General features: G+C 36.7%; 1 protein-coding gene across 3 annotated transcripts; it reads left to right on the top strand.

Annotated features, from left to right (window-relative positions):
* The first annotated feature begins 844 nt into the window (after positions 1 to 844).
* LOC129101373 (GRAM domain-containing protein 2B) lies at positions 845 to 18,694 on the top strand. 3 transcript variants are annotated; one of them, XM_054611165.1, is made up of 14 exons: positions 845 to 998; positions 6,384 to 6,503; positions 8,268 to 8,355; positions 8,988 to 9,057; positions 10,265 to 10,368; positions 10,671 to 10,766; positions 10,964 to 11,035; positions 11,425 to 11,514; positions 12,091 to 12,202; positions 13,336 to 13,500; positions 14,581 to 14,650; positions 15,302 to 15,406; positions 15,897 to 15,978; positions 17,618 to 18,694. In XM_054611165.1, the coding sequence occupies exons 1-14, from the start codon at positions 931 to 933 to the stop codon at positions 17,657 to 17,659; spliced, it is 1,284 nt and encodes a 427-aa protein (XP_054467140.1). In that variant the 5' UTR covers positions 845 to 930; the 3' UTR covers positions 17,660 to 18,694. The 3 variants fall into 3 exon arrangements, with proteins under 3 accessions (XP_054467140.1, XP_054467139.1, XP_054467141.1); XM_054611164.1 differs by lacking the exon at positions 845 to 998 and adding an exon at positions 4,654 to 4,791; XM_054611166.1 differs by lacking the exon at positions 845 to 998 and adding an exon at positions 4,771 to 4,840.
* Positions 18,695 to 20,050: the final 1,356 nt, after the last annotated feature.

Genomic DNA, 20,050 nt, shown 5'->3' with positions numbered 1-20,050 from the left:
GTTAGTTTGGAATGAGTCATTCATATTTACATAGGGAGCAGGTCCTCTTCACTTAGTCCACCATGTTTCTACAGTAGCACAGAAAGCAAACCAAACACTAAATCTAGAGAGAGACTTTCTCGCTTTTACATTACCTGCAATTACTGCAATCTGCCATCGCACCGCTAAATGCCACTAAATCCTACACACTGTCCCTTTAAGTAAAAGTAGAAATACAACAGTCTACAAATACAACAAAAGTCCTGATTTTAAATGTCACTGTAGTAAAAGTTTTATCAGAAAATCAAAAGAACTCATTATGCAATACTACATTATTCTGTTATTATCAAACTAATAAATTAGGTTATCAAATAAATGTAGTGGAGCAAAAGTTGCAATGTTTCCCTCTGAGATTTAGTGGAGTAGAAGTACAGAATAGAATTACTCAAGTAAAATAGAAGTATGTCAAAAAATACTACAAGAAACTTTCATTCTGTGTTGATTCTGGCGGTCCCTGTGGACAAAGGCGGTAGTGTTTCTAAGAGCCAGAGTCCCTTCAGGAAACCTCCCATTTAACATTTAACATCCCTCTTTAAATTGTTTGAGGTCTCCTTTGAAATGTAAAGAAATGTTTTATAGTGAACACACAGTCAGCTTGTCCATCATCGACCCGAGTTACTGATAAGAGATTTGGGTCCATAGGAGGAGGACGAGGAGGAAGAGGGTGACGAGGGTTCAGTGAAACGTATACAGTATGTCGTCAAACCAAACAAACAGAGCCACTGTACAGACAGTTACATTATGTGTATTCTGCAGGGGTCAGGGAGGCGTGACTTGCAGTATATATATGATGAAAAAGAGAAGCACAGACAAATACACACAGACTAATCCTAACCAACATGGCCTGCTGACAGCTAAGTAAAGTTGTCAGTAAGTGATTCTGTTCCTGTGATGGAGAACTACGGCCTAGACGACTTGTTTCAATTTAAAAGGAGGAGCACGATGTCCAAACCTCACCGGTAAGTACATGTTTTGGTAAAATAGTCATCTGGAGAGTAGTTTTTCCCCCAAAAAATATTTCGGTCCATGCTTAATGCTTCCTCTTCTGTTTACCTAAAAGAGACTTTCGCATTTTTACGTTTTGTAATAGGCCACTGTAGTTCTCTACACACTTGTGAAACTGCAGTAATGTGAGCCTAAGAGTGCAAAACGTAGGTAACTCAACAATCTAAAAATACAACAAGCAAAAGTCCTGATTCTAGTATAAGTACAAGTTATCAGAAAAATATATAAAACGTACTTATTATGCAAAACAGCGACTTTAAAAGTTGCATGATTTCAGTTTTTATCACACTATTCACTTAAGTTATCAAATACATGTATTGGACCAAAAGGTGCACTATTTCCCTCTGAGATGAAGTGGAGTAGAAGTATAAAGTGGCACAGACTGGAGTTACTCAAGTAAAGTACAAGTATGTCAAAATTGGACTTAAAGTTACTACAAGGAGCTTTTATTTTGTGTTGAGTTTGGCGGCCCCTGTGGACAAAAGCGGTAGTGTTCACCTGGGACCGTTTAGAAAACCTCTCATTTTTACTGACAGTCTGCCCCCACTCATCATTTAAGTGTTTGGTGGTTATTCATTTGTACTTTAGAACATAACTGCCGTAAAACAATCAGAAAATGACTTTTATTGTTACCAAACAAAAGAGAAATGCTCTTCCTTTTTCCTAAAATGCTCCTAAACTGACACTAGAGTGCTGCCTTGTTTGATAAATGAAGTGGGCGAGTTGAATCAGTGAAGGCCATCCCTACAAACTCCACCCCAAAAGTGTACTTTCAAAAAGTACTACCACACTGTACTATGTCTCTCAGACTTTTTTCAAACTTTTTTTAACACACTTTACTTTGACTTTTTATGACTTTTTTAGACATACATCACTATGACTTATTTGTGACTGGATATGACATACTATACTACGGCCCTTTTCGACATTCTATACTATGAACTTTTTAGAAACTTTTTTAGCATATAGCTGCAGTTAAATGGGGGAAAATGAATCTTGGATGAGCCCCCTCCTAGGTTTTGTTTGAGCCCTGAATGCTAACAAGGTCTGGTTCCGCCCCTGTTGAGGATGTTTATATCAGACATCACACAACTCCCTCTGGAAACACTCTATTCTTTATTCTACTGTGGTGCAAATATGTAGCAGAACTCCCAAACACGGAGTCAAATCTAATAATAATAATAATAATAATAATGGATTTTATTTATATAGCACACTTTAAAATACAAAGAAATCTCAAGGTGCTGCACAGGGTAAAACAATCACAATAATCAAATATAATAATAAAACGCTAAAAAAAAACAAAAAATAAAATAAGAATTTAAATAAATGAATTAATTTAATCATAATGAAATCTAAGAATATCTATTAAAACTGAACAACCACCCAAACACAAGCAATCTGAATTACCAAGACCTTAGGGGAAGCCAGAGAGGAACAGGTGAGTTTTAAGATTTGATTTAAAAGCGGTGAGGGAGTCTAAATCTGTGGAGTTCCCCTTTAATATCTGAACGTCTACGCTGGATCTCCTGGAGTTCAAAGCTCAGCAGAAAGTGTCTACAGAAGTCTTTACAGTTCTGCAGAAGTGGACTAGAAACATCTGTCCTGTTAGAACAGTGGCTCTTCACTTAGGCTCTCCTTCTGCAGATGAATATATTTAAGGAGTTTGGGATATTCTCTGGTGTTAAAGGGGGACTCCATGGACTTAATATTGTATTTCCATTTCCAACCTGAGGGACAGATGTGTATAAACATGTAGACTGCAGACTCAGCAGATGTTTTTGGCAGCAGATCGTGAGCTGCAGGTCGTTCGGTTTGTGTTTGTGTTTCAAAGGTCAGTGTTTACTCTCCACCTCATGGAGGAGACTGTGTACTCTGATTACTGTCCCGCTGTGTGACACAGAACATTAATACCAACCAGAGTACATCACATTTCATTTTTCCAGAGCAGGTGGATTTAAATCATCCAGCATGTCTGTTGTAGAAATCAATAATATTTATTGTATTTCAAGGAAACATGTAAAGACCAGTGGAACAATGAGGATATTAAGGACGAGACCAAGAGGTCCATTAGTACCTCATTAGAAAGCTGCCATCCTGCATAAAGAGTTGTTTAATTTTTAAGTATATTTCGATAAAGATACTTTTGTACTTATACTTGCAGGGTTTTTACAGAGTATTTCTACACTGAGGTATTGCTACTTTAACCTACTCGTAAATCTGAATACTTACTGGTATGATGGTACCAAACCTGGAAACCTCACAACATACATGGTCATTAGTGAGTTCATTGGTGGTGGGGGGTGAATTATCTCCCTGTCCCAAGTACCTCCAGTCTTTATGCTAAGCTAGGCTGTGTGTGTGTGTGTGTGTGTGTGTGTGTGTGTGTGTGTGTGTGTGTGTGTGTGTGTGTGTGTGTGTGTGTGTGTGTGTGATATAAGTGTGTGTTTGTGTATCTTAAAGGGACAGAGAGACAGCAAGAGATTGAGAAAGAAACTTCATAACATGTTTGTTGACTGTCATTGTGGCCCAGTGACCCACAGCTGATACCAGTCAGCTCAGATCACACACACACACACACACACACACACACACACACACACACACACACACACACACACACACACACACACACACACACACACACACACACACACACACAAACACAGAAGCAGGATAATAGCTGTGTGGGCATCAAACAAAAACTTCGAAAGGTAAAATTCAACGTTCTCACAGAATTAATAGTATTTATTCTGATCTGTTTCATTATTTTATATCATCAAATAATCAGACTTAAACAAAAACTTATTGCAAATTGTATGTGAAGAAAGCATGAGTTCAGTGTACAGAGATACAGCAGGTATCGATATAGAAATCCTGTGCAATCCACTGTGCAATACTACAATTATTCTCTTTATATAATAGTTTAGTTATTTTTATTTATTCATTTATTATTCTTTACTGTGTTATTACTTATTTACTTATTTATAATACTTGTTTTGATCTTGTTTTTTTACTTATGTCTCTTGTTTGCACTATCCTCTCTGCTGCTGTAATCCTGCAAATGTCCCTGCTGTGGGACTAATAAAGGATTATCTTATCTTATCTTATCTTATCTTATCTTATCTTATCTTATCTTATCTTATCTTATCTTATCTTATCTTATCAACAAAGACAAACTGATCAGATTTCATGCTGTTTGTGCAGCCATGAAAGGAAAAAAGCAAGGAGAGAATGAAAGTTTTGTTCCTGTGTAATCTGAGCCAGAGAGCCTTATGGGTAATCAGGTGTTCCCACTGACACCGAATATGTCAGTTTGTTCTGTTTCTCACGACAAAGTTTTATTTAAAATACTATTTTAAAGTGAACGGCAACGTGGAAGAGAGAGAGAACAAATGAAACTTTACTCTCCGAACAAGGCTGGGTAAAATGTCAGAGTTCAAAGGTTTAAATGCCCACACACACACAGAAACACACACACACACACAAACACACAGAAACACACACACACTCCTGCCGTCTGATTGGCTGACACATGAGACCATGTGGACACGCCCCCCCCCCCCAGGCAGGTGAGGGAGCAGAGGAATTGGACTGTGAGGGGTCAGTTCACCTCTCAGATCTCAGGACTGTTTGGTCGTTTATTATAATTTATTTTATTGTGATGACAGAACAGAGTGGGAACCAGCAGGAAGACACCAGGAAGTGTCACAGAGGAACTGGGAGGCGTGAGGTCAGAGATTACCAGTGAGTTTACCAGAGAGGAGATGACTAAAGCCAGATACTGGAGATACTGGTACTAGTTGTTGTTATAGTAGTAGTGGTGATATTCTCTGGTTCTTCTATGAGTGCTGCTTTTTGTATTTTGAGCAAACTGTGAGATGTCACCTTGTTTTTTTTCCCATTAATAATGAAAGTAGTCGGTTGCACGCAGGCTCATAAAAGATCCTATTAATCCTTATCTGTGTTTGCACAGTGAATATGTTTGAGGTCATTTAGAAAAGGAGTCTGAATTACATAGTTTGTTCCACAGAGGGCACTGGAATCTAAACCTTCATTATTTTAGTTTATATTGTGTTAAATAATATTGTATTTCTTCAGATGTCTGAACTTGATGTATTATAAATGTATACCAGAAATGACCAATAATTAAGAAAAAGTTCTAGAGAGTATTTTTAAAATATACAATATCTGAAAATAACGAGGTAAAATTAAATTGCCAGATTTTTTAATGACGTCTGGTGGCGACTTTCTCTCTGAAACACAAACTTCATGCACATCGTATGTAAAGACAGTTTATATAGATTTATCTATACAGTTTAAATTTAATACATTTTATATATTGACTAAGACAAACTAATCAGATTTCATCCTGTTTGTGCAGGAAAGAACAGAGTCTGCATTTCATAGTTTGTCACCTTAGTTTCCTTTTTTCAATCAAAAATGAAAATAGTTGGTTGCAAATTGCATGCATTTTCATAAATTTGCTTTTATCCAATTTTATATTAATCCTTATCTGTGTTTAGTCTGTTGACCGATAAGTGATAAGTCACTGAATATGTTTGAGTTCATTTAGAAACAGAGTCTGCGTTTCATTGTTGGTGAACACACTTTCTTTAAGAATCAAAGTTAAAACATTTGTATCAGACTTGTTCAATGTTCTATATTTGTCACATCATCTTTTAAACACTTTATTTGTGTCTCGTTGGCGCTCTGCATGTGTCCATAATGATTATAATCCGTGTTGCTTGCTGTGTTTTGTGTTTCTCGCATGGCTTCATGTACTGCCTAGTTACAATTAATCGCTTCTCTTTTATTGTTCTATTGTTTTGTTGCTTCCTTTTTTTGTTATTTTGTTCCTAAGGATTAGCCAGCTGGCAACACTGGCACTTTTACAGAAATGCTGATAAAATGTTGTCTTTATAAATTAATAAATGAAAGTAAAAAATATTGGATTTAGCAGCAGATATTTATGTTATATATCAGAATCAAAATTGGACTCTCTGTGAGATTTTTATAGAGTATCTATAGTTTATTTTACCTTATGTCATAAAGCTTCTTGAGACCATATGTTGCAGTTACACTGATAATTCTTTGACATGTTATTCATTTAAATATCAATAACAAAAAAGATGTGAAATAAAGCAAATCTAACAAGATTCAACTGAGTTCTTATGGATTCTTAAGTGTGTTAAACCAGACTAACCTCAGTTATAAAACCTTCTTGTTTCATGTACACAATACATTTATTAGCTGCTCCTACCTGTTGCTGCTAAATCAAGTATTTTGGATCACTTTAGTTTTTTGCTTTCTGAATGTTGTTTCCTTGTCGTCTGTAGTTCCGATGCAGAAAACGTGGAGGAGCGTCAGAGATATGAGCGGACGGTCAGAGAGCCTCTGCAGGCCGCCGACCCGGAGCAACACGAGCCGTCGGGCCGCAGGAAACCGGCGTTAGTCAGGTTTGTAGACAAATCAACGAAGTCTGCTGTGTAGTGGTGGAATGTAACTAAGTCATTTTACTTGAGTATTTCCGTTTTAATCCTCTTCACCTGTGCTACATTTTAGATTTAAATGTGTACTTTTTTTACAGCCAAACACATACAGCATGTGAGCAAATAAGAATTAAACCACAGACTGTAAGAAGTGGACGTAGTCATTGTGACGTCACCCATTGGGCCCTAAAGCATCCCCTGCTTTATGGTCTGTTTGACTCTAAATGGAGCATCATTTACTAAATGAACATCATGCTGTATTGAAGAAGACTTGAAACTAGAGATTGAGACCATAAACTCATGTTTACAATGTTTACTGAGGGAATAAATCAAGAGAGAAGTAGAGTCATTTTCTCATAGACTTCTATACAACCAGAGGAGTCGCCCCCTGGTGGACAGGAGAGAGAATGCAGCTTTAAGACTCTTCCCCATCGGCTTCACTCGGCAGAACCAGAGTCCTCACCCTCTGTCGGGTGTTTGAGGACTCTCTCTCAGACACTTTGAGCCCTTTAGGAAAACTCTCTATTAGTCTTCAATTCTTAAACAAATAATAATAATAATTAAGCCTTTATTAGTCCCACAATGGGGAAATTACAATTCTTTAGCATATTAAATTCACTCACATATATTACACAGCTTGTTTATTCATTCAGCATTTCTTGAGTAAATAGATTATTTGACAAATAACTCTCATCTCATGAGGCAAAATCCTGGAAGATGTTAAAATCTGAGAGTAAAAAATACTAAATACATTACAACAATAGTACATAACAGGTCTTTGACGTTGTCAAGGTAACGTGATTTGTCACATTCCCATTCGTATTTACACCACAGCCTTAGATGTTGGTTTTTCTGCTTCTTAGTGGACACAAATTAAATTCTGCAGCTTTTAAACACAACATGTTTGAGAGACATGCTTTTTTATTTATTTGTTGTCAAATGCACATCAATTCCAGTGAAGCAGTTGCTGCTAATGAAAGTATTTTGTTGTCAGGCTCCATCCAATAATGCTCATATAAATATGTATAAAAAAGAAAACCCTAGAAATGAGAAGTAAAGACATAAACACCAAATAATGCAGAAGTTAGAATAAAGAGGAAGGTAAAATATAGAAGTTATATTAGATCCCTCTCTCTCTCTCTCTCTCTCTCTCTCTCTCTCTCTCTCTCTCTCTCTCTCTCTTACCTGTCAATTTCTCATTACATTTAATACATTACTGCACAACCTTTAATTATTGTATCACTACTGTATTTCATATTGTATTATATTTCACATATGTATATATCTATAAATCTGTAGCTATGTAGACATAGATATCCATAGATAGAAAATATATATACATATATAAAGAGAGATAGAGAGAGATAGATGTATGAAATGAAATTAAATATGACCTAATATAAAATAAAATACAGTAGTTATAAAATGAATAAACTGTAATGTAGACAGGTTGTGCAGTAATGTAATAAATGAAATGAGACGTAAGTGGATGAAGATCTTTGATATTTTCATATTCTTTTTATTTCACAGCTTTAAAATGCTTCTTTTTTTTGCATTGCTTAGTTTTATTTTAAAAATCAAATGGACAGATGGACATAAACTCTTATATTAAACGTCGGTTATCTCACTTGGTGAATTAATGTCGTTATATAAATGAATCAGAGTAGAAAGGTTCACAGAGAAGCAGACAGTCATTATATAAAGCATAAGATCATTCCTCTCCGTGTGCAGATCAAAGACCTTCGATCACTCTCTGCTGACTCAGGTCCAGATGGACACGGACTCCAAAATAGAGAGGAAGAAGTCTCACTACAGCCAGGTGAGTTTTATTACACTTATGAAACAGCACAGCATCAGGGAGTGACGTCATCTCTGATTAAATGTATTATTTAGGGCTGTAACGGTTTTTGGGTCACAGTTCGGTATGTTCTTTGGCACAACAGGAGAAACAAAGAAATAAAATACTTTTTTTTTGTTCATTTAATTGGAATAATAATTAACATTCAACAGTTGCTCATTGGCAATAACTCTTACTTTAACAGTTGAGGCACTCAAATATAAGTCCTCGTATCGAAATGGTTCACACATGTATTGTTACACCCCTAGTATTAATATACCACAATCTATCAACCCTTTTTAATTCACATTAATGATAAACAAACTTTTTCTTCTTCATGGTTATTTTATAAAACCACAAAACATCAACAGCTTCAGTCCAGAAGATACATTTGGGCAATTTAAAACTCCATATCTGAATTCTTAGATAGTTTCTACAACTTTTGCAAAATAATCAATATTCACATTGTGCAAGCTTCAGTCTGCATTATGTATTATGTGTGTGTGTGTGTGTGTGTGTGTGTGTGTGTGTGTGTGTGTGTGTGTGTGTGTGTGTGTGTGTGTGTGTGTGTGTGTGTGTGTGTGTGTGTGTGTGTGTGTGTGTTTGTGTTTCAGCTTTCAAAGAGCAACTGCCAGTACCATAAAATATTTAAGGAGATCAGCAAAGAGGAACAGCTCAGACAGAGTAAGTCATTAATGATCACGACTATTCTGCTCCACCTTAAACACTGGATGAGGGATTAGATAAGAGCTGGACATGTGATACCTGCAGAGGTTTGTGTTCAACACCAGGTGATGATTTAAAGGATGAGTTCACGAGTATTGACGAGAGTTATTGTTCCTCCTGTCCACAAAGAGACCCCTTCCTGAAGTCACTTCAGTGTGATAGGCATACCACCACCTCATACATGTTATAGTTGTTCGGCCTCTTTGTGTTTTTGTTTTGTGTCTCTTTGTAGTTTCTTTGTGTCTCTTTGTAGTTTCTTTGTGTCTCTTTGTAGTTTCTTTGTGTCTCTTTGTAGTTTCTTTGTGTCTCTTTGTAGTTTATTTGTGTCTCTTTGTAGTTTATTTGTGGGTCTTTGGAATCATTTTGAAACTTTTTGTAGTTGATTTGTGTCTCTCTCTCATCGTTTAGGTCTTTTTGTAGTTATTATTTGGCTGTGTTTTTTTCCCCTTATGTTGTCATTTTGCGACTCTTTTTAGGTTATTTTTGTTTCCTTTTTGGTAATTTTGTGTCTCTTTGTGCTTGTTTTGTCCCTTCATTCTTTGAAAAAAGTATTTTTATTTTGCAACTCTTTGTAGTTTAATTTAGTTTCTTATTGGTAATTGTGTGTCTCTTTGCCGTTGTTATCTGTCTGTTTGTAGTTGCATTGTGTCTCTTTGAGGTCATTCTGTCCCTTTGTAGTTGCATTGTGTCTCTTTCTGGTTCATCTGTATGACTTTGTAGTTTCTTTGTGTCTAGTTGTAATCTTTTTGTGTGTGCAGTTGTTTTGCAAACCACTTTCCAGTTACTTTGTGTCTCTTTGTGGTTCTTTTGCACCTTCATTCTTTTAAAAAATGCATTTTAACACTTGCCTGAAATTATTATGATTCTGCAACAGTCTGACTTTGACAAATCAAGTGGAAATCTTCCAGATTTACAGTTGTTTTAGTATTAAATTCAATCTTTGTCCCTGAGCAAGTAAACACTTTCTGTGGAAGTCAAATTACATAATAAAACAATAAAATTGTGTATTTTTGCACGGAACAATTACTAAACTAGTTTAATAAAGGGATCTCTCTCAGCCAGTATGGACAGGCAGGCCAGTAGTGTCCTAGTAAAGACTTTATAGATCTGTTTGTGTCTATTCATGTTCCCATCAGTAGGCTGATGCTCTTTACCTGTCTGTCAGGTTACACCTGTGCTCTGCAGAAAGACATCCTCTACCAGGGACGGATGTTTGTCTCTGACCACTGGATCTGTTTCCACTCCAAGGTGTTTGGAAAAGACACAAAGGTACCGAAAACTGGGACAAAGAATACTGTTAACGTTGTACTTTATGTCAAACATGCCGTTTTTTTTCAAGCTGCAACATTTATGTGCAAAAGGTTTGACACAATATACAGCCACAGTTATATTTGACAAAGAGTTTCCCTTCTTTCATGCAATGAATTTCCATTTCTTTGACCGATGAGATCTCAAAGCGTCTATGACTTTGTGAGCGTTACCGCCCACTTGATGACTGATTCTGTACCAACAGAGAGTAAAAGTAGTCCCTCCAGGACTCAACTGTTCATCCTGCTGTTTGTCCGTCCCAGATTGCCATCCCAGTGATGTCCGTCACGCACATCAAGAAGACCAAAACCGCCATCCTGCTGCCAAACGCTCTGGTGATCGCCACCGCTAACGACAGGGTGAGGACTTTACCATCATTTTACTGTTCATTTCATTATTATTCCTTTGTTTCGTTCAGCATTACAACACGACAAACCTGCAGAGCTTGTTGACATATTCGGTCTCCTTTAAACCACAGTTTTGATCGATTATCAGATAATCTGTCAAGAAAAAAAACAAGAAAAACCTGGAAAACATTTGTGTTTTTTTGTTTCAGTACGTCTTCGTGTCCTTCATGTCCAGAGACAACACCTACAAGTATTTGACGTCCATCAGTCTTCATCTGGAGGTAGGACAGACTTCACACATGCAGCCTATCTTTTTCCTTGGTCACTTGTTACCAAGTAGAAATCCTATGAAATGCAAAATGTTGACCATTTTCATGGTGTCTATGATTCTAAAAGGAAGTCCTTTGACCTTTTTGTCTCTTTAAATGCACCCAAATAAACTCAGAGACACGTGATGATGAAGTTAAAATCAACTCAGCTTTTCTCAGTTTCTTAAATGTTTAAATTTGTGGGTCATAAAGCCCATTTAGAGACATTATATGTTCCTTCCATGTTAGTATAAAAGCAGAATCTGCACATTTTATTTGACTTCATGTTTTTTACAAGTGAAAGCTTTTGAATATTTTGAGCGTTGAAACTATCTGATTGTATATCATATTTACATGTACAGGAGAAGAGTCCGTGCAGCAGCCCCGTCCCGTCCTCAGCAGAGAACAGCTTCAGAGGTCAGAGGTCACCTCTGTCGCCTCGCTTCCCTCTGGTAGGTCAGACTCAAACTAACAGCCTGCAAACCTCGCTACAACATGACAGATGTAGTAGTTCTCTGTAGAACTGATAATATGTATGACTTTGAAAAAAAATGTTTTTACATTATTTAAATAATAGTAGTTGTGGGTTTTTTTACAAGCTAATGTTGATGTTTCTTCAGTTTTTTTCAACTATATTCTATTTAGCTTACATGAGGTGAAGACTCTTGGGAGCTGTAGTTGTAATATGCGAACAAAAAAAATAGATTTATGGAGAAATTTATATCAAAATACGGATAAAACTGTAGGAAGGTTTTCCAGCTTTTCATGAAGACTAAAGAAGGACAACCTCTATGAGAAAACCCATGGAGGCGAGATATAACATATGTGCCATATTGTTATATTTTTGTTCATTATTTTGTATTTTGCAGGTCTTTTTGTTTTATGCACCCAACAAAAGTGTGACTGTCTTTTCAGTATCTTCCTCGCTTCATATTCTCTTGAGATGATGACATTTTCCCCTCCTGCTGTCAAGCATGTTAGAGGACTGACTATTGGATTCAGTCAACATGTTGTCTGTGTGTCTGCAGAGTTTTCCGGGTGATTTCTGTGATCTGGACGTCGCAGTGAGACAGAGGAGGCAGGAGATGGAGGACAGCAGCAGCTCGGACTCCCAGACCCCCGACTACGACAAGATAGCAGGTATCACCGACCGGCCGACCAATCAGCTGCAGCGTAGCAGTCACATCCTACCAGACGGCAACCTCCGGTTCTGCCAAGTGAAGTCAATGCTTCATGTGTTAAAGCTGCATTCTCTCTCCTGTCCACCAGGGGGCGACTCCTCTGGTTGTATAGAAGTCTATGAGAAAATGACTCTACTTCTCTCTTGATTTATTCCCTCAGTAAACATTGTAAACATGAGTTTATGGTCTCAATCTCTAGTTTCAAGTCTTCTTCAATACAGCATGATGTTCATTTAGTAAATGATGCTCCATTTAGAGTCAAACAGACCATAAAGCAGGGGATGCTTTAGCCCTACTCAGTGATTGACAGGTCGACACCAGATTCCAGATATGGTAACTTCCAGTTCATCGGATGCAAAAAAGCAAAGATGGCCACGGCAAAATCGCCTAACTCAAGGCTTCCTAAAAGCAGTCAACAAACCAATCTATGCATCCTACACATGATTAGCTCATATCTCTAGAGATCCACAAATATGACATCAGCTTTATTAAAGTAGTAAAGTTTGAATTTTAGCAGCAGAAACCGCAGATTGAACTTTTGCTGCAGTAAATTAATCTTTACTTTATTCAGTTTTGCTCCTGCTTCCTACTCCCTCCTCTGATGGATACATGTCCCAGTTCAAAGCTTCACTCTGTGAAGTAATAATAATAACTTTATAGAGTTTACAAGGTGAGGCAAACTGAAACCCTGATGAAACAAAACAAAACAATTGATGCGATAAGAACAAATTTAAAAAAATAACATAAAATGATATAATAATATCAATAATAAAATTAAGCAGCAAAAAAGACCACATCTCATAAAAGCCAGTCAGTAAAAATGTATTTTAAGAAGTCTCTACTACTTTATTACATTTATCGCTCCACTCCATGAACAGTAGAGGGATGTAATGTAACCCCTGGAAACGATCCACAGTTAAACAACGAGGAGAAAAGAGAAAAGAAGGTCCTCGTGTTTTATTACGTGGGGGAGTCACCTTACCAGCTGTTCACCAGTAAAACCAACACAAAGCCTTCTGGGGACTGGTTGAGCCCTGTTTTTGTTTCCAGTCAATAGTCCTCCTGTTCTCACAGCTTCCTGTCTCTCTGCAGAGTTCCCTGTTCCTCCGTTTCTGGATGCGTTGAAGCACTCGGACAGTGCAGCTCCACCCGAACATCCAGACCATCAGCACAAAGTGAAGAGCCAGAACCAGAACCAGAACCAGCACCAGACCCAGCAGAGCTCAAACAACAAGCAGCAGGACAAACTCCATGCTGGTACGAAATGTTGTCCCGTCTGCAGACATCAGTACGAAGTCGTATTATCACGTCTGTAATCCTCCAACTGCGTTTAAAAACTGGACTTTATACATGAATATAAGTTTTTATCCAACATTGTATTGAATAAACTTAACTTCGAACATTTAACATTAAACCAGCACCCCATACTTGATCAACAACGCTCCCAACTCATGAATGTTAAAGCAAAAAAGGAGGCAAGAAAAGGAAACCATTAACTATATCAAGATAATTTCTATACCTCCCAACACATCTTTTTAAACTGTCTGGTATTCTTACCTTGTTTGATTTCTTCCTCCAGTCCCTTCCATTAAACCAGAACCAGATCCCTGAATTCCAATGCATTTACTTAAAAAACTATTTGTTCATGTGTTTCATTATTTACTATTGTTATGACTCTTTTTGTAGTATGCATAATGAGTGCCCTGCACTTTTGAACGTGGTTCACCTCCACATGCGGTTTCCAGCAAATTCTGTGGTCTCATATCACACTGGGGAATTTATTTTTATATACTCTTTCTATATTAATATTTTCTATCATAACAGGGTAAGTTTTTTTTTGATCAAGTGTCGTCCGTCAATAAGATACCTTTTATTGATCAAAAAAGATCAAACAACTGAGGACCTATTATTGACCCCTGTGGAACACCTAAAGTAACATCCAGATATTTGTAATTCACTTTCTGCTCAAATTGTTTGCCGGTTTCATCTATTACTCCAAACTGTCTCATATTTCATGATTTCACAGTCCAGGTGACATGCTGAATGTTTGAGATGAAGATCATTATTGCTTTTGTTTTTAATATAACAATTATATAGAGCTTTATTTATCCCGAGAGAAAAATCGTTGTGCAGCAGTTGCAGCACAAAGAGTGCAATTAAAACAAACTATAAGCACTTCATATTATTAATAAGGTGAAAAACAACTAAACCACACAATGTCATCAAATGCATCTTAGTGACAAATTGTTGACTGTTGTTGACAATTTTTTTTCTTAGATCAATTAAACTAAATGTCAATTTAACAAAGCTGGTCTTTTTGTCTGTTTCCGGGCTCAGAGCTGGCGATTAACAGCAGGACTTTGAAAACAGTTTCTCTCAACACTCTGCTGTTTGTCTACCTGTTACTGTGAGTTCACTGCCATTCATTCATCCATTCATTCATTCATCCATTCATTCATTCATTCATTCATTCATTCATTCATTCATTCATTCATTCATTCATTCATTCATTCATTCATTCATTCATTCATTCATTCATTCATTCATTCATTCATTCAATGCTTGTATGATTCTTCCATTCCATTGCATATTCATTCATTTGTGTGAATATCCAAAAATGTATTCATTCCAGTGATTCATCATGTGTTTGTTCATTTCCACTCTTTGTATTCATTCATTAATTTAATGATTAAATTATTCATGAAACATTTTGCACATTCTGGCCACATTGATCCACTGATTCAGCTATTTATTCATCCAATAATGCATTCATTAATAAACTCTATCTTCATTCATTTATTGACTTTATTATGTTTTTGAACAATTTACATTCACACTTTCACTCACTTCTCTCACTTCTCTAAAGTTTTTTCCATATTTTTATCTATCCATCAATTCCTTCTACATTGATTGATTGTGTGTGTGTGTGTGTGTGTGTGTGTGTGTGTGTGTGTGTGTGTGTGTGTGTGTGTGTGTGTGTGTGTGTGTGTGTGTGTGTGTGTGTGTGTGTGTGTGTGTGTGTGTGTGTGTTTTGTGTGTGTGTGTGTGTGTTTCTCAGAGTGTGTGTCCTGCTCTTGTCTTCCTGTTACCTGGCCTTTAAGATCATCTCGTTGGAGCAGAGACTGACGACGCTCAGCTCCGTCACCGAGTTCAGCCACCAGGAGTGAGTTCAAAACCCGACGGAGACAGAAAAGTCTACGGGAAAGACAAGGAAACACAAACTTGAAAAAATATCATAGTTCATATGTTTTATTTGTTGAAACACCTCACCTGCCAACCTGTTCAGATTTTCATGTCGTCACAACTTTAAAAGTAGTTGCAAATTTCCAAATTAGGACCAATTGGTCACTAAGATTAGATAAGATTTTCTAGCGAGCGAGACTGAAGTATCACAACAGCAAAAGGAAGAACAGGAACATATGTACAGTTCGCCTATATATAAATAAAACACAAATATTATTATTTATCATGGACTGTGTATAAGAAATTAAGGTAGTCACCATGATTGGTTTTTGGACTACGGCTGGTTTTTGATTCCACCATGACTAATACACTCATACAATAAGATCCTGGTGTCTGCAAAATACAAAATCATTAGATTTAATTTTTTTCGTTTAAAAAATTTGTGTCCTCCATTGTTTCCTGTTCCCCAGAAACACCTTTCTGCGAGGGAGCGACGTGGACACGGATTTTTTCTCTGAACTACTGACCATCAACCTGATGAAGCTGGAGAAGGTCAGTCAGTCTTTTTATCTTTGTCTCCAAGGTTTAATTCAAGATAGAGTTAAAAAAAGCTGAACTTGTTCACTTTGACATCCCTCCAATACCCGCAATCCCACATCCAGTTGCCTAGGAGAAAATTTGGGATTTGTCGGAGATTTTTCTTGGACAGAAAAGGCTTTTCAATCAGTTTACAAAACACTCTAGAGACTTAAATATCTTTCTGATATTCAGCTGCTTGAAACCATGCATTGTCTACAACCAAAGAAATGTTGGTTGGTGTTTAACATAGTCCCATTGTTTTTTTATTTGTTTATTTTCGTGAAAGTCTCTTTCGTAATCAAAAGGTAAAGGAATGATGCTGTAACAGGTTTTAATCTGATGCAGTCAAAGTATCCTTTAATCAACTTTATTTTCCACTTTTTAAACTCTTCTACAACGGATTAAACAGTAAACTGGAGTTAGGGATGTTTTCTCTTCCATCATGTGTCAGCAACAGAAACAGGAAGGCTTTGAGACAAAATGTAACCGGACGCTCGTCGGCGTTAATCAAACATTTATAGTCAGCGATCCGTTCATAGAGAAGCGTGGACGTCATCTGTAAGGAGAGCTCGTCCTCGCATCGCTCACATTAACATTTCAGGCTGACACTCGTCTCCTCACAAACAAACGGCAGCAGATGACAGAATGTAACCGACTAGTCCTCTTCTATACACTCACTGAACCTAGCTGCCAATGATATATTTTAGAAATAGGAGCCTGATTAATTAGAAATGACACTGGTAAAAGTTCAGGCTCAGATGGCTGGAACATAATGGTATAAGCATCTCTGAAAATCGGGCCAGGGGGTCGGCGAGATGGGCTGATATAAATACTGTGGGGGATAATTGGAAAATGAGGAACAGGTGAACAGGTAAATGTGGAGACTGGAGGGAAAGTGTGAGGCCATCTGGTGGATGGATGGAGAAGTCTGGAGAGTACCTTTGGAATCTATAGACGTGTCGCATGCAGAAACCTCCGGTTCTGCTTAGTGAAGCCAATGAGGACGTGTCTTAAAGCTGCATTCTCTCTCCTGTCCACCAGGGGGCGACTCCTCTGGTTGTATAGAAGTCTATGAGAAAATGACTCTACTTCTCTCTTGATTTATTCCCTCAGTAAACATTGTAAACATGAGTTTATGGTCTCAATCTCTAGTTTCAAGTCTTCTTCAATACAGCATGATGTTCATTTAGTAAATGATGCTCCATTTAGAGTCAAACAGACCATAAAGCAGGGGATGCTTTAGGGCGGGGCTACCTTGGTGAAGGCAAAATCACGAAACTCAAGGTTTCATAACATCAGTCCACAAACCAACGGGTGGGAAAGTCAGAATAACATATGATAGATAATAGAAATATGAGAAAAAAACAACATGTTTTACCATGATTTATTTATATTTATTAAGTGTTGTATTTTATCTATTTATAATTATTTTACTTCACTTCATCTGATGTGCGTCTTTGTCTTCTCTCCATATTCGTCTTGTTTTTGTCTTGTCAATCATTTGCCCTTTGAATTACATTTATTTTTTTATATGTTCTTTATGAATAAAACTTGAATGATTGATTGGTTGATGTCATAATAACAGTAACAACAACAACATCTGTCATTTCAGGTGCAGAAGAACCTGCAGAGGCTGCTGGACGAAGCTGCCTGAATGTACTGGAAACCAGTATATTGTGCTGTTTACAGTTCTGTAAATACACTGTAAATAGGTAGTTTATTGTGATGGATGTTATGAACTGACAAAACTGAGATGTATTAATGCAATAACACATTAAAAAAAAAACATTTCATTGGCTCAATAGAAATTAAACTTTCTGGTAAAATGTTAAGTATAACAGTATTACAATAGTACTGCATCTGCTTTATGTAAATGTAGTAGAAACAGCAGTGTTTTAAAGGCTCTGACATTCATGTGATCTCTTTAAGAAGCGGTAACAGTACTTAATATTTCTCTCTCAGTGGAACAAAATATATTTCCAGCTCATGTTGCCGTATTTACTTTATACCAGATAAAGTTTTTTGACTTGGCTGTTTTTCGGTCACACTGAACTCACTTCTGTTTACAGTATCTGAAGGGATCAAGGTTGTGTTCACAGAGCTGGATTTATCTTCTGACTTCTGCCCAGTTTCATGGCCGACATATTTCTGTCTGCAAGAGGACGTTTAGGAGATCAAGCCCATTAACTAACCCAGACTAAGTTTACGGGAAACTTGAAAAAAAGACAATGTACGAATTTGGTTTGGCTTTCTTACATTTCAAAAGTTTTTCAAAAGTCAACTTTAAACACAACACGGTCAGAAAGCAGATTCAATAAATTTACTGATTAGTGTTTCCACCATATTGTTACTGAAATGATATATGAGAACGGCATTCATTCAATAAATGTGTTTATTATCTTTATGTGTTTGATAGCAGACAATCCCATCAGCATGTACGGCCGCCTTCCACACTGTCATTCTTTACTCGACCACCGGATGGCGCAGCAATGTATTTTCTAAATCTCACATAGTGGCTTTAAAACTCCACACTGTTGTTGTTCACAGAACTTTTCTGCTGAGTTTCACACAACAGACTGTTACAGAGATATGAATGGCTGAGACTCTGTAAATATAGAAATTAAACACAGATTTAATGATGTGATTTTATTTTCCTCTGTGTAGGAATAAAGTTCTATTTTTGCTGTAATGTTTCTGCATTCTTTTTTTTCTTTTCTGAATTAATACAGTTCAATAAATTAAGATAGAGTTTTTTATTTTAAAAAAAGGATGACTTTCAAAGGACTTCTGATATTTATTTTATGGAACATTTATTTTACAGCTTTTAATTCTTTTCATTTGTTATATTATTAACATTAATGATGGTTATATTGGAGTTGCTACAGCCACTAACTGAAACAATATGAAACAGTGTCTTGGAAAATAGTGATATGAGACAAGAAATATTTAGCTAGTGCTTCCTCTTTGTGCTTTGGTCTGAATCGGTGAGAACCACCAACATAAAAGTTCCCTGAAATAAATAATAGTGGTCTTTTTAAAAAAATAATTAAAAACATAATAACCTATTTAATTATTAATTTTTTAAAACTATATTGACCCTTTTTTATACTTCTATATTTATTATCACAATTTGTCCTTTCAAGATTTATTGAATTTCCATATTTATCAATTCCATCGGCATATTTATTTATATATTTGTTTATTTATCTAATATTGATTAAAATGGCATTCAATAAACGCCGACATTCGGCGGTACCAGAGCTGAGAAACTAGACTGGGGAAGACTTTTCTGAAATCTCAAATATATCTGACTGGGTGGTTAATAATATGACAAGCATGAGTTGCCCAATGAATGCTTTTACTTTGTAAACATGTGAGAGTTTTTATTCCCCAACGTGATGCGAAAACAGATAGAATTCTAGCTTTACTTTGGATTTCCTCAAAGCTGCTGAATTATGATAACAAAGAGCTTCAGTAATGTCCAGGTGTCAATCATAACTCCAACACAAGAGCTGCAGATGTTCATCTTTTTTATGCTTCCCTGCCTTCAGAAACACCTCCATTCTTTATCTCAACCCTCACAGCACATTAAAAGACTCTTCAGCAAATAAAAGAGCTTCTTTTTATTGTAGTAAAGAAACTAAAAATACAAAACAAAATAAAACCACACTTCCAGAAATTCTTTGATTTGTTAATGATCAGCAATCATTGAAACATTGTGCAGTAGATGTTAGACCCCAGTGAGTCGGTCCAGTGATTCAGTCTCCTGTTGTAATCCTACCCACCATGCACTGGGAGGTTTCTAAGGCGACCCTGACAGTCAACAGACATGGCCGAAGCTGCAGGGAGCTCCCACCAACACGAGTGAGTAATGTTTCTGTTTTCCATACTAGAACAGCTTAAGGTAAAAAAACGCATTATGAATATTTTTATCTGATTCTCTTAAACATGGAGAGGTTTTTTTCTGCTCAACAACAAGAAAAAAGAAAACCAATTTTGATCTTTACTAAACATAAATGTGTGACTACTTTAACACAGCACACCT

This window comes from Anoplopoma fimbria, chromosome 13 (assembly GCF_027596085.1).
Source record: "Anoplopoma fimbria isolate UVic2021 breed Golden Eagle Sablefish chromosome 13, Afim_UVic_2022, whole genome shotgun sequence".
NCBI lineage: Eukaryota > Metazoa > Chordata > Actinopteri > Perciformes > Anoplopomatidae > Anoplopoma > Anoplopoma fimbria.
Note: the sequence above shows the minus strand (reverse complement) of the source record. Positions and strands in the feature narration are given on the sequence as shown.

Bases quoted from the DNA above. Each gene is read 5' to 3' on its own strand.
- LOC129101373 (XM_054611164.1), top strand. From the start codon at position 4,709: ATGACAGAACAGAGTGGGAACCAGCAGGAAGACACCAGGAAGTGTCAC. The intron at 12,203-13,335 runs GTATCACCGACC...GTCTCTCTGCAG, and splicing joins CGACTACGACAAGATAGCAG to AGTTCCCTGTTCCTCCGTTT. The intron at 14,651-15,301 runs GTGAGTTCACTG...TGTGTTTCTCAG, and splicing joins CTGTTTGTCTACCTGTTACT to AGTGTGTGTCCTGCTCTTGT.